Below are 13,019 nucleotides of genomic sequence, written 5' to 3'. Positions count from 1 at the left end.
GTCCAAATTCAGTGTTTCTATGAGCTTTTCTGTGGAGAGAATACTTCTAATCCTCATTAAATCCAACAAACAAGTGTTTTGACAGAACTGTAAATTCTCAAATTAATATAGTTTTTATTTACCTCAACTGCTCAGAGAGGTCAGGGTTTATTTGGAGTGATTTATAATAGAGACATGTCTTTATTTTGAGTAACCCCAGTTTATATTTGTATATTTTATTTTCATGCTTTATTGACTACCCCTCCAGTTTTCTGTCATTTTAATTTGATAATGGCATTTTTCTGTTCATTCAAACTGAGCTCTTTCACTTGTTGAATTATTGTTTTGCTAAAATCAGGCTAATCTATTGCCCATTACACAGCACTTAAGTTCACATCACCATTCTGATGTAGCGCAGGGTTCCTGTTGAGCAGCTCATTCCAGTCACTTTTCTTTGCTGTTTTTTCATTTGCTGCACAGCACCATATACATATATATAAAGGTCCTATAGGCTCAAAGGTGTTTCCTGTCCAGCATTTAAAGCAGAAGTAAGCGATCCGGTCGTTTTGGCTAATGCTGCGTTCCAGGCAGGCTTTTGAAACCGTAAATTACAGCTTCACGTCACCAACCCACTCGTGTTTTTCCAACCTGTTTTACCTGTGAAAGTCACTATAACGGCCACTCGTAACTTCCGACCCGTGAACTCGTGCCAGATCGAACTGGTAGACTTCACAGGTCGGAAAAACACGAGTTACGGGTTACCTTGAACGCACCATAACGTCTTGTCAGCCGATGGAGTTAGCAGCCCCCGCCCTCGTCATGGATCTATTGGTCCTCGTCCCTACGTCACCACATTCAGGCGCATCCCTTGGCTGCACACACAGCCCTTCATGCCGTTCTCTCTCCTCACTGGATAAAACTTGTAGGATACAAGAAATGTTTTCTCCTCGGCTCAGAGCAGAGCAGAGGGACTGAGAGACCCGTGTTTTGGTCCAGACACTCTATGTAAGTGATTGCTGTCGGAAGATATAACTATTTAAGACTAACACAAAAATATTGCTTACTTCTGCTTTAACTTGAAATCTATGGGAAGTGTTGAGTTTAATTGAAAATGAACAACAGCAAAGAAGAAACAATTGAATGGTGAATGAAGAGCAGCAGAGTGGTGAGTATCAAACAACTCTGCATTAGCATCTCTGAGTTAGTGCTGCACATACACCTAGTCACCGGTGCACGGGTGATCTCCCCTCACTGTCTTTTACCTGGTTCTACCATGAACCATGTGCAGTATGTGTATTATTTGACACATACTTTGTTTTGAGCATTTACAGTACATTGTATACATTCTTTTCTATTGTAATCACACTGTGATAGCTTGTGACACCAGCTGTTCTGTTATCAACCAAAAGCCTGTTCTTCAGAGATGACTGCAGGTCATACAATATTTGGATGAATCGGAGTGAATGGAGTTGATGCAACTCATAATGCATTCTGTCATTATTTCTTCATATATCACATCTGATTTATCAGAAAACACTTTGCTGGCAATTGGCCAAAGGGAAAACCAGTGTGTTGGCAGATAACTTGTGGTGGCTTTACATATTTGTCATATCTATCAACTTATTTCCCTCGTTTCCACAAGACTAATAAGAATTATCTATATTTTTCATTATGTTTTCCCTTAGCTCTCTCTTATTTGTCACTGTCCTTCCTTCTTTTACCATTTAATTAACTTTAACTATTCATCTTTTTTTTCTTTTACTGGCTTGCAGTTTTTCTTTCATCTTTATATATCCCCTTTCCCTTTCCCTCTCCTCTCCAGTGGATGAGTATTGCGCAGGAAATGCCTCAGTAATGTACGTAAAGCTACTGCCAAGTGACTCCCAAGGCAGGATGGGAAACCACTAGAGTGATGACGAACACCTTTGAAGAAATAAGCCCTTTTTTTCTCCATTTGTAGTTCCCTCTTCCCTCTCAACTGCACCGGCATCAGTTGGTGGGTTTGACAGCACTGAAGCTCTCTCCTCATGCCCAGCCGCTCATGTCCTGTTTATGTTTTTATGACGCTACCGAATGGAATAAGGAGCCGGCTCCTGAGGAGAGAAGAGGAGAGTCATTTTTGACCCGATTGCTTTAAGGAGAGCTTCAGCACCGACAGGCGTCACACCGGTTTACGTCAGAGAGGACTTTACCTGATTTCATTCTCCTTCTATGTGTTCAACACTGAACAGAAACATCAAAGACTTTGACAGTTTCACAAAGGAGTCGGTCTGCTGCCGCAAAATGAAATTCCAAATGATTTCTGTCAAAGGCAAAACAAACTGTGATCTGAATACAAAGCCACATTCTCCCACCAATCATTTGCTGGGCTTGAAAGAAGTCAGCTCCAAATCAACACATGCTAAAGAAACACTCACCCACTATATTGTGCGTTTGATTCCCATAACAGCCTTTCAGTATGTACAGCCACAACCAGCACAAACAATAACTGTTTCACTTTCCCTTCAAAGAAGAAAATCCCTTCAGGTTGCAGGGTGAAGCCGTCACACACGGGCTGCTCAGTTGTGTTCCAGACGATCCTGCGCTCCCTGTGTTAGCTGTCCGCTTCAGACATGTACACCGCAGGATTGTATACTAATGGCAAGTCAGTAAGGTTAAGAGACAAAGTTCTCACTGTGGAAAACGCTGACCTTTTCTGTATTAGTGGATATGCTCTGGTGAAATTGGATTGGAGATGTTGTCAGGTCCAAACAGTATTGAAAAACAGGAGTAATACATCAAATTCATGAGATACATGACCTTGAACTGAACTGGCTATATTTAGACTCTATGTAGGAAAGAAATAAACTGGAGTTAAAGAATTGAATGTTAGAATAAGGTTTTAAAAAGCCTTATTCACTAACATTTAAAAACTAGTTGTTTAAGCAAAATGAAGGTCACAGAGAAACCTTCCTTTCTCTTGATACGAACAGAGAAGGGCTTTTGGTTTTGAACCCGTGGGGGGTTGGTGGGATCTCTGATGCTTAAGTTGCAGGTTTGGCTCATTGCATGTCCAACGTGTTGTACAGAGGGCTAACTGTTGACTCAGCAGATGTCTCTCACAGTTAAATAATGGATAGTCTCAGAGCTCATAAAACATAAAAGGCACTAAACCCATTGGCCATCTCACCTCTGCACTGTTGCTAACGCTGTGTGACCAAAACATATCATTTAACTACAGAAAGTGTATGGTTATAATTATAATAATTATAATATATATATATATATATTTTTTTTAAGTATATTTTTTGGCGTTTTTGCCTTTATTTGAGAATCAAACCCGGAAATTTAAAAAAAACAGAGCGGCAACAGCTACCACTGATCTGTACCGAGACTGTTGTTATTCCTTCACCCGAGTCAAATGATGCTGTGTGTAAAACCACACTGTGGTCTGTAGTCGAGGTGCAGACGAGTGAGTTCGGAGCTGATGAGCGGATCGAAAAAAGAGAGATGGACAATGCTGCCCCGCAATCACCCCCGTGCTGACCCCGCCCCCGCTGAGGAGGTACTAGAAGAACTCAACGGTAGTGGAAAAGCACCTTTACCGAGCCGAGCCGTGCCATGCCGTTCCGTGCTGTGAAAGTGTAGTCGAAAAGCGCCATAAGTGTTCCTCATCGTGCCTTAAAGAGGAACTATGTAAGTCTGGTCGCTTTTCCACTGTTTTGCTAACCCTCCTCCTGGCCATGTGCATTTGTTTAGAACAAAGCCAGCAAAGGAGCAATTGATAAAGCGGTAGATAACGTTATATATCATATATGATGTTGTGACGTGTAGTTTAATCTGTCATAAACAAGAGACTATGGGTTACGGGACGCGTTTGTGTCACAGTGTTGCAGAGACGAGAGCTGGGACACCAGGGCGGCGGCCACGATCTTACAAAGTTGTTTTTAGGCCAAGAGACACAATAAGTGACTCCTGAGCCTCCATTCTCCCTCGTAACACGTTAAACCATTTATTAAACCATCACAATTACTCCAATTAAGTAAAAAATTTAGCAGCTAGCTACAAATCCTGCATAGTTCCTCTTTAAGTGTTGCCTTGAGCTCTCATCACTGTCCTTAATGTATTTCCTTCATGACTCATTAGCAAATCCAACCCAGCATTCTTTACACCTATGTTTACTTATTACTTCTTCTTTTCTGGCACATTGCTGCACATCTTGTCAGTATTACCACCGCCTGCAGATCAGCAGTGAAGTGTGAAAGCATTGGCACGCTGACAGGACCGTGCATTGTGTCACTCACGTATCATGCACCCATGTGTGTCCTCGTGTTTGTGCGCAGGATAAACAAAACTGGAACTCCCTCATAGAAAAGGAAAGTGATGCTAAGAGTCAGAAACTCCACAGAGAACCTTTAACTTTGTTTTCAGCGGCAGCAGGCGACTGTTCCCACCTCTGCTAAATTAAATGAATAAACACCAGCCTCCCAGTATTACATGCCAGATGTGCAGTAGCTGTTGAACCTGTTTGAAGCATTTAGCACTGGACAGAGTTAAAGCACACTGAACGCTGCACTGGGATTGAACGCAGCTCAAGTGAAAGCCGGCGTCGCTTTCACACGTTCACTGTGACGACTTTATAAGAATTTCAAATCAATAGAAGCTATTGATGCAGCTTTCACCTTTCAGGATGTGTAAACCGCCACTTCATGTAAATCCAGGAGGATTTCAGTACACAACCCCACCGTAGCTACCATTGCAACAACTCACACAGCGATCCGTCTGCAGACTTTTGTGGTATCCTAGCAACAACAACACCAAAACTCGCACCAGGTTGCTTTTCTACGGAGGCTTTGGCAGAGAGAGGGATGAAGGTCAGCTGGATTGTTCAGGCTTTAGAACCAGTCTTGAATGTGCGCTCTCAAAAGCCTTTTTCCCCCCTTTGTCATCATCTCGCAGCGTCGCCCATCACACACGTGGACAATCAGCTAATGGGCATCACACTCACTGACCACTCACTGGGCTCCCATTCAAACCTCAAAGGGCGAACGCAGATAGAAACCACGTGTCCGACACTCACCGCCCTTGAAGTATTACAAACGGCCGTGGTAGATTGGATTCAGCATAATGTCAGCTTTGAGTAGTCGCGCGCTGTTGGTTTGTTTATTAGTTTGATCAATCCTCTTTCTCTGCTCCATCTGTGCACCCTTCTGTCTCTGCTTCCCACATACATCCAACACACATTCTGGCCAAATCCGATCACAATAGCACTTTTTAGATGAGAGAGTCACGACTCTGAGAGCATGTGGATTTTTACCTGCAAGACAATATGCTGGATCTCTCTAAAGCTACATACGTAATCAGTTTCCCTCACATTCGTGCTGCATAGTGTCTCTCTCTCGCTCACACTCATCCTGCAGTCTTCTTTTTCATCTCACATGGGGCCGACACAAGTGTCAGGGGTTGATCCGTATTCACAGCCTCCCTCTGAGCATTTCACAGTCCTCCCCCTGTCCCTCCCCGTCCTCCCTGTGGCGGGCAGGGCCGACCCACCTCCCTGGTGTCTTGACACTTGGCTGTGCTCGGCTCACCAGGGGGTCTCTCCACTTAGACTCCATTCTTGCTGAAAGAATCCCATCACTGCTACTGTATCAAACCATAGCATTTATACTCCAGAGGAGATGCTTTATTGATCCCGTGAGGAAATGCTTTATCCCCCTGGCTCCGCCTAGACGTCAGGGAGACATTCGGCTCCAACCGCAGCAAAAAGCCCCCCAAGGTGCCAGAGATTTACCTCTGTGCTGTGGATAAAAGGAGCAACTGATCCTTTTTTTACAGAGAACTTCCTGCCCCTGCTCACGTCTAACATCTTGTATCCACACATTCTCAGATTGGTTCTTGACCCAGCTGAGGATGGACTGTTGGACACCAAGTGTCAAAAAGTGCCTTTATACACTGCCTGCCCAAAAAATAAAAGTCACACACTCTAATATTTCATTGGACTGCCTTTTGCTTTGAGTTGCATTAATTTTTCAAAGATTCTCAATGGGATTATTAAACATCTGACACTCTGTGGTCATATTTCTCCCTTGAAGATGATGGTTCCCTACTCTCCTTCCAGTTTTTAATAATATGTTGGACAGTTATTAACCCAGTTTTAGTCTCAGTAATCTCATTGGATGTTTTATTTACTTGATGCCAATAATTTGACCCTTCTGAAACAGATGAACATGTTCTCCACTCTGATATGGCTGTTTAAGAAATGAGACTGCATCAGTTAGGGTTAAATAAGGTGTTGCCAGCTGAAACACAATCATGCATAAAGTAATTATCCAATGGGAGGCTCTTACCTATTAGCTTAGTTAAATCCAAGTGGTGACTTTTTTGTTGGACGGGCCGTGTATTTCTGCCACATCCATATATGGAGGCAAATATGACACTAAAATCAAACTGCTGCACCATCAGTGGATCAGTGGAGCCAGGTTTCATTTAATGACGTGTGTGCTCATGCCTGTTAAGTGTCCTGCGCAGCATAAAACTGCTCATCTGCAGTGGAGCCTTTCAAATGTGCTCACGTGACTTCATTAAGAGCTTTGTGCTCCAGAGGAAACAAGGCAGTTTTTAGACATAAAACACTGCAGGTCACATGTAGTTCACACGTGGTGGTGGTGGTGGTGGTGGAGGTGGGGGCTTCCATGGCAGTATGAGATTCTTTACCCTGCAGTGTAAATCTGTATTGAGCCTAAGTTTTTACAGCACAATAATTTAAATGAATCAGGTAAATGTAGGTGAGACTTTGCCACTAAAATGAGCATTCTTCACTCTTTGAAAGAGTTCACACAATACTAACAAAGCCATCTTCATGTTAATCTTTCTATCTGCACTATATCAGAGTTTAAATTGTGTGTCCATGTACTAGTGACAACATGAGAGATCTTGAGAGAGCAGAGATCTTGTCAGGATGAACAGGATGTTGTGTTGTCGTTGTGAACAGAGTCTTGGGGCTCATCACAAGTACCTGACAGACAGCTGTGTATCAGTTCTCTGGGTCCTCCTTTAATTTATATACAGTATGTGGACAGGAACCTTGAGCTTGTTCCACTACACGCTGGTACAGATTTGTTGTGTGTTTGTGTTGTTCAGCTGTCCTTCACTGACTCAGTCCAGGAAAACACTGGATGTGTGGTTTCATTTTGGTCCCCAGGCTAATTAAGCTGATGAATTTCCCTTTGTACTGTAGATTAATAAAGTCATTCTTATTCTTATTCTTTAAGCAGACACACAGACCTGGGTGACACAACCGCCTCACACCACAATGCATAATCCAGAGATTATATGTATATACTATATATATATAGCTCCCTTTTCAACAGTCCATCCATCCATCCTTCTACCCGTGCCCTGTCTTTTTTCTTTAATATATTACACTAGGTCCTGAGAAAGGATATGAACTGCTGAGTGTTCATCCTTACTGCTGACTTGCCAAACACCTTTGGCAAGTGCTCAAAGTGCTCGGGCAGTGGCCAGCCCTCATGGTTATACAGTCAGCTTGTACCTGCCAGGAGCTTCACAGCTGCTATTATTTGTCACTTAGAGGTGCAATTGGAAGGTTCAGGTCAGGAGGAGTTCACTTAATTGTGAAGAGTTTAAAGTGGTTTTGCATTGGAGTTACGTATGATTAGGTGATGTCATTACTCTGATGTTTCTATTATAACGATGTCAGTGTTAACCATTCTACTTCCGTGCGAAGCGGAGGACGTGCTTCTGGCAGAGCTCCAGTGCACCAGCTAATGATTATAAAACACACAGTGTTTGGGAGTGACAGTGGGTGATGACATTCCTAGGATGAGGAGAAACTGCATGAAAACATTTCAGGATGTCAGCGTTGTGCAGTGCACGCTGTCTTGTTATTGTACATAGTGAAGCATGAAGACCTGATGGTCATGCTTAGAGTTTAAAGTTTGTTTTCAGTGCTGCTACATCACGTTGATAAGTTTATTATCTCATTATAATGGAGATGTTGCCTCATGATAACAAGTTAATGATCCGTCTTTCACGTACGCACAAACTCATCCATGTCACAGTTTGGCACAACAGTGAATTCTTCCCTTTTCCACTCCTTTTTCAAATTAATTAAATTGAAAACACATTCATTTCTCTTTCTTTGCTAAAACACAGATGACTCACTTGTTCACATTAAGTGCAATATCTGCGAGGCAGCAAGTGTTTGCCCCCAACCTCCCGTCTTGTCACTACTTTCCATAGTGTTCATTAAAGGCAGACGGCTAGGTGTAAAGGTAATTTTCTCGGTTTTGCTACAGTGATTACTGTCAAATCATCCAGCGCTCTGTCTGGAGGAGATTTCCCTGCTCTCATTTCTGTGGCGCTCCCACTCTCCCATCACAGAATAACCACAATCTGCTATAAATGCCAGACTATAAGCGGAGGAGTTCCTCTGAAAACGGATGTATGGCACACAGATTTACATGTCATTGTCATGTGCTTCTTTTCTTTCTTTCTATATATATATACAGTATGACCAATCACTGTGATGAGCCAATGATAACTTCTGTGTTATGACTGACTGACTGACTGACTGACTGGACCATATCAAATATTAATTTCCTCTCTCAGTCTGATTTTGCTCAGAGATAAAACAGATACTGTAGCAACAGAAAGAGTGAAAAAGAAAGCGATTCAGGAGACAGATGGTGAGCCCACAGATGATCTTCCCCCTGTCCAACAAAAAAGAAAGATTGAGCATCCTACATGTTTCCCCCGCTTTGAATTCAGCTCTGAAAGTCTGATCATCACCATCAATAAAAAAAAAAGTGCTCTGAGGAGACATTATGTAGTTATGGGGTCAGATGTGGGCTGCCAACATTTTCAAGATTTTCAATTGAGCTATGAGTTGGAGATGGGTGAGCACGGCTAGTATAGGTACTGAGGATGAATAACCACAAGCAAATATACAATATATATTTTATTCCTCACGACTTCAGTGTAGAGCTGAGAGGGCAGCAGGTTCGCTCTCTTAACTATCACATAATGTATGTGACTCAATTTAAAGCAGAAGTAAGCGGAATATTTGTGTTAATATAAGTCTTAAATAGTTATATCTTCCGACAGCAATCACTTGTATAGAGTGTTTGGTCTGAGACAGCAATCACTTGTATAGAGTGTTTGGTCTGAAACACGGGTCTGTCAGTCACTCTACTCTGCTGTAAGCCCAGGAGAAAACTTTCCTTGTATCCTACAACCTTTATCCAATGAGGAGAGAGAACGGCATAAAGGGGCGGTCCTCTCTGTGTGTGCAGCCAAGGGATGCGCGTGCATGTGACGTAGGGACGAGGGCGGGGACTGCTAACTCCATTGGTTGACAAGAAGTTAGCCAAAACGACCGGATCGCTTACTTCTGCTTTAAAGCAGAAGTGAGTGATATATTTGTGTTAATATAAGTCTTAAATAGTTATATCTTCCGACAGCAATCACTTACATAGAGTGTTTGGACTGAAACACGGGGTCTGTCAGTCACTCTGCTCTGCTCTGAGCCTAAGAGAAAACATTTATCGTATCCTACAGTTTTTATCCAATGAGGAGAGAGAACGGCATGCAGGGCTGTGTGTGCAGCCAAGGAACGCCGTCAATGTGGCGACGTAGCGACGAGGACTGTTGTGGTGCGTTCAAGGAAACTCGTATTTTTCCGACCGTGAAGTGGTACCAGTTCGATCTGGTACGAGTTCACCGGTCGGAAGTTACGAGTGGCCGTTATAGTGACTTTCACCAGTAAAACAGGTCGGAAAAACACGAGTGGGTTGCCTGGAACGCTACAAAGTCGTAAGTTGTGACTTGAAGCTGTAATTTACGATTTCAAAAGCCTGCCTGGAACGCAGCATTAGCGAAAACGACCGGACCACTCACTTCTGCTTTAAGTTTTATTCCATTATGCCTGTCTGTTTTTTTTTCTCAGTACAAACATGTTGTTGACTACACCTAACTTAACTTAAAGCAGAAGTAAGTGGTCCGGTCGTTTTCGCTAATGCTGCGTTCCAGGCAGGCTTTTGAAATCGTAAATTACAGCTTCAAGTCACAACTTACGACTTTGTAGCGTTCCAGGCAACCCACTCGTGTTTTTCCGACCTGTTTTACCGGTGAAAGTCACTATAACAGCCACTCGTAACTTCCGACCGGTGAACTCGTACCAGATCGAACTGGTACCACTTCACGGTCGGAAAAATACGAGTTTCCTTGAACGCACCATAACAGTCCTCGTCCCTACGTCGCCACATTCACGGCGTCCCTTGGCTGCACACACAGCCCTGCATGCCGTTCTCTCTCCTCATTGGATAAAAACTGTAGGATACGATTAAAGTTTTCTCCTCGACTCAGAGCAGAGCAGAGTGACTGACAGACCCGTGTTTCAGACCAAACACTCTATGTAAGTGATTGCTGTCGGAAGATATAACTATTTAAGACTTATATTAACACAAATATATCACTTACTTCTGCTTTAACTTGACTTAAAGCCCCAGTGTGTAACTCATTGGGCTTTTTATTAGCAAAAATCAAATATTGCTTTCATAAATATGTATTTCACTGAAGTCGAATCACACCAGCACACAAATGAAAGCTTTCCCGTACCTTAGAATGAGTTGTTACAAATCGTTACAAATACATAAGTGGGCGACGCACCGAACCGAGGCTGCCGTGTTGCATCGCCATTTTTTACGTTTAGTTTCTCGGGGAGAAAGTTTTCCAGGTTGCGACTGTTAAAACTGTCACCACTGTGTAGTGTGAGGAAGGACGGAGGCACTGATGTTGCATTCAGGTGCAGTCAGGCAGACGGCCGTCGGCAAACCAACCGGATGTCATTTTACTCGATGAGAGAAAGACGGAAAAACGTGGGTCAGGTAAACAATACGACATCACCATGACAACATATTGTCACACCTGTATTGTTTTGCCTCGTGCTGGCGGACCACTTGTTTACATAGACGCTTGTTTATCCTGTTACATGCAGCGTCTGTTGTCTGTCTGACGTCTGCCCGATTTCACGTGAATGCAACATCAAGAATACGTTCAGATATGCAACCGCACCGCTAGATGGGGGGGAATTCCTACACATTATACACTTAACTTAACTTAAAATTAACTTAACTTAACTTAACATAGCAGAAGAGTTCATTGCAGGTGATGGCTCTCAGATCCGCCATCCTTCCTGTGTCTCTGCTTTTTGTTTGTTCATTGTGAGTCTCTCTGAGTGAGAGCGTAAGTGCCTGTAAATACGCGCTCTGTCAGATGTGTTGTGATAATGTTAGCGAGCAGTTGCTACGTTGTGCTCCAAGTCAGCCAGGTGACATGCAGCGAGCGCGGCTGACTCGGTGCCATCTGTGTGATGTTGTGTTGTGTTTGGTGCAGGATCCCCGGCAGGCTCAACGACAGACGCACTCCCCTCGGAGAGCTCAACTGGATCTTCACAGCCATCACAGACACCATCGCCTGGAACGTGCTGCCCAGAGGTGAGACCTCACACACGCTCAACACACACAGGGACGCAGACTGAAGCCGGTGTAATCACATAACAAGATTTATTTTCCCAATTTAAAAAAAAGTAATTCCAATTTACTACAACTATTGCCCCTGTTGTCATAGCTTTGTTCTTCATTTCCATTCATTATGAAGAGAGGAGCACTGTCAGGCAAGCAAACTGGTTATGGGACATCTGTAATTCTACCATCTGCCAACAGTTTACATGTGGGGGTGGGCTTCATCTACAGGCATCTTTACCCGGGGCCTGCACAGTCTTGAACCTGTGAATTGACATTAATTAATTGTAATTAAAAGTGAAACAGGAGGGGAGACCAGGGTAAGTTCAGCCACTTTTCATATTCAGGATCACTACATCACGACAATTGTAGTTTTGTTGCTAACTACTATATCTGCGTATATTTCAGGATGTTGTGCATCCTTACAAACAAACAGAATGAGTGTAAACATAACTGTTTTGATAATAGCGTGGCACAACTTACATGCATGGGGTAAAATGAGCATAGGAGCGGGGTGATGTTCCCTTCCCTTCCCTCCTTCCCTTCCATCAATCTCCCACCTCCCCCTTTACTCAGTATTCCACCTGTCCAGGTTGCAGGCGACCACAAACAGCTGGACTTGGATCTCTCTTGGTCTAAACACAATTCTCATGAAACTTGTGATCAACTGAATGTTGTTGATATTTAGTTATTTATTGACACCTTGCACTTTATATGTTTCTTATACTTTTTAAAATGTTCTTTGCTGCTACAGGAGAGAGACTGCCAAACAAAATGTCGTTGTATATGACAATAAACTTTAACTAAAAAATGTTTTTTTTTACTTTACCATGTGGTTCTTAGCTTCACAGACACCGTAAATATTTGGTCACATGCTCAAACTTTTGTATGGTTTCCTAGCAACAAGGGATGGCTCAACTTACAAACAATAAATCTAACCTCTGTTTTCTCCAGAGGACATGCAGGATAGGGTCACCTGCAGTGAGGACTAGCCTCAACACATGGGGCGGGTGCTCTACCAACTGAGCTAAACACTGCCCCAGACTCTTCCCATGTTGAAGGACAATGAAACAGGAACTGACAGAAACGGTGTTGGCCATGATATGTCTACACAAAGATGAAAAATGAAATGACCCCTCTGTTTCAGCTCAAAGGGGGGGTCAAATTAGGGCACCTAATACAATCAGTGCACTAGTGACACATGAGCAGAAGTAAAACTTGCAGAGCGTCCTGATTGGTTGGAAACAGAGAGGGTGTTCATCTGAAAAGCCGGAGGCGCGGTGAGCGCAGGTCGCTTCCTCAAACTGAGATGAACTGTTTTACAAGTGGCCTGCTCAGTAATTGGGGGACATCATTTTAAGCAGAAGTTAGCAAAAGTAAGTCTGCACACATAAACACACTGTGGCAAACACACACACACACACACACACACACTGTTAGCAGCTATTCCCCACACACTCCACCTGCCCAAATGAAAACACACTCTTCTTTTCTGACATGTACTTACCTTTTGCC

The 13,019-nt window shown here is 43.2% G+C and overlaps 1 protein-coding gene across 2 annotated transcripts in view; it reads left to right on the top strand.

Moving 5' to 3' along the window:
• LOC146991404 (regulatory-associated protein of mTOR-like) overlaps positions 1-11,555 on the top strand; it is a 150,635-nt gene extending 139,080 nt beyond the window's left edge. Inside the window, exon 9 of one of the 2 annotated variants that reach the window (XM_085768951.1) lies at positions 11,377-11,555. In XM_085768951.1, coding sequence (XP_085625077.1) covers positions 11,377-11,521 — 145 coding nt within the window. In that variant the 3' untranslated portion in view covers positions 11,522-11,555. The remainder of the gene's footprint in view (positions 1-11,376) is intronic. The other variant, XM_085768866.1, reaches the window with a different exon arrangement.
• The last annotated feature ends 1,464 nt before the right edge of the window (positions 11,556-13,019 follow it).

The sequence above is a fragment of the Trachurus japonicus genome, chromosome 1 (assembly GCF_045865225.1).
Source record: "Trachurus japonicus isolate A0001 chromosome 1, Traja_1.0".
Taxonomy (NCBI): Eukaryota; Metazoa; Chordata; class Actinopteri; order Carangiformes; family Carangidae; genus Trachurus; species Trachurus japonicus.
Note: the sequence above shows the minus strand (reverse complement) of the source record. Positions and strands in the feature narration are given on the sequence as shown.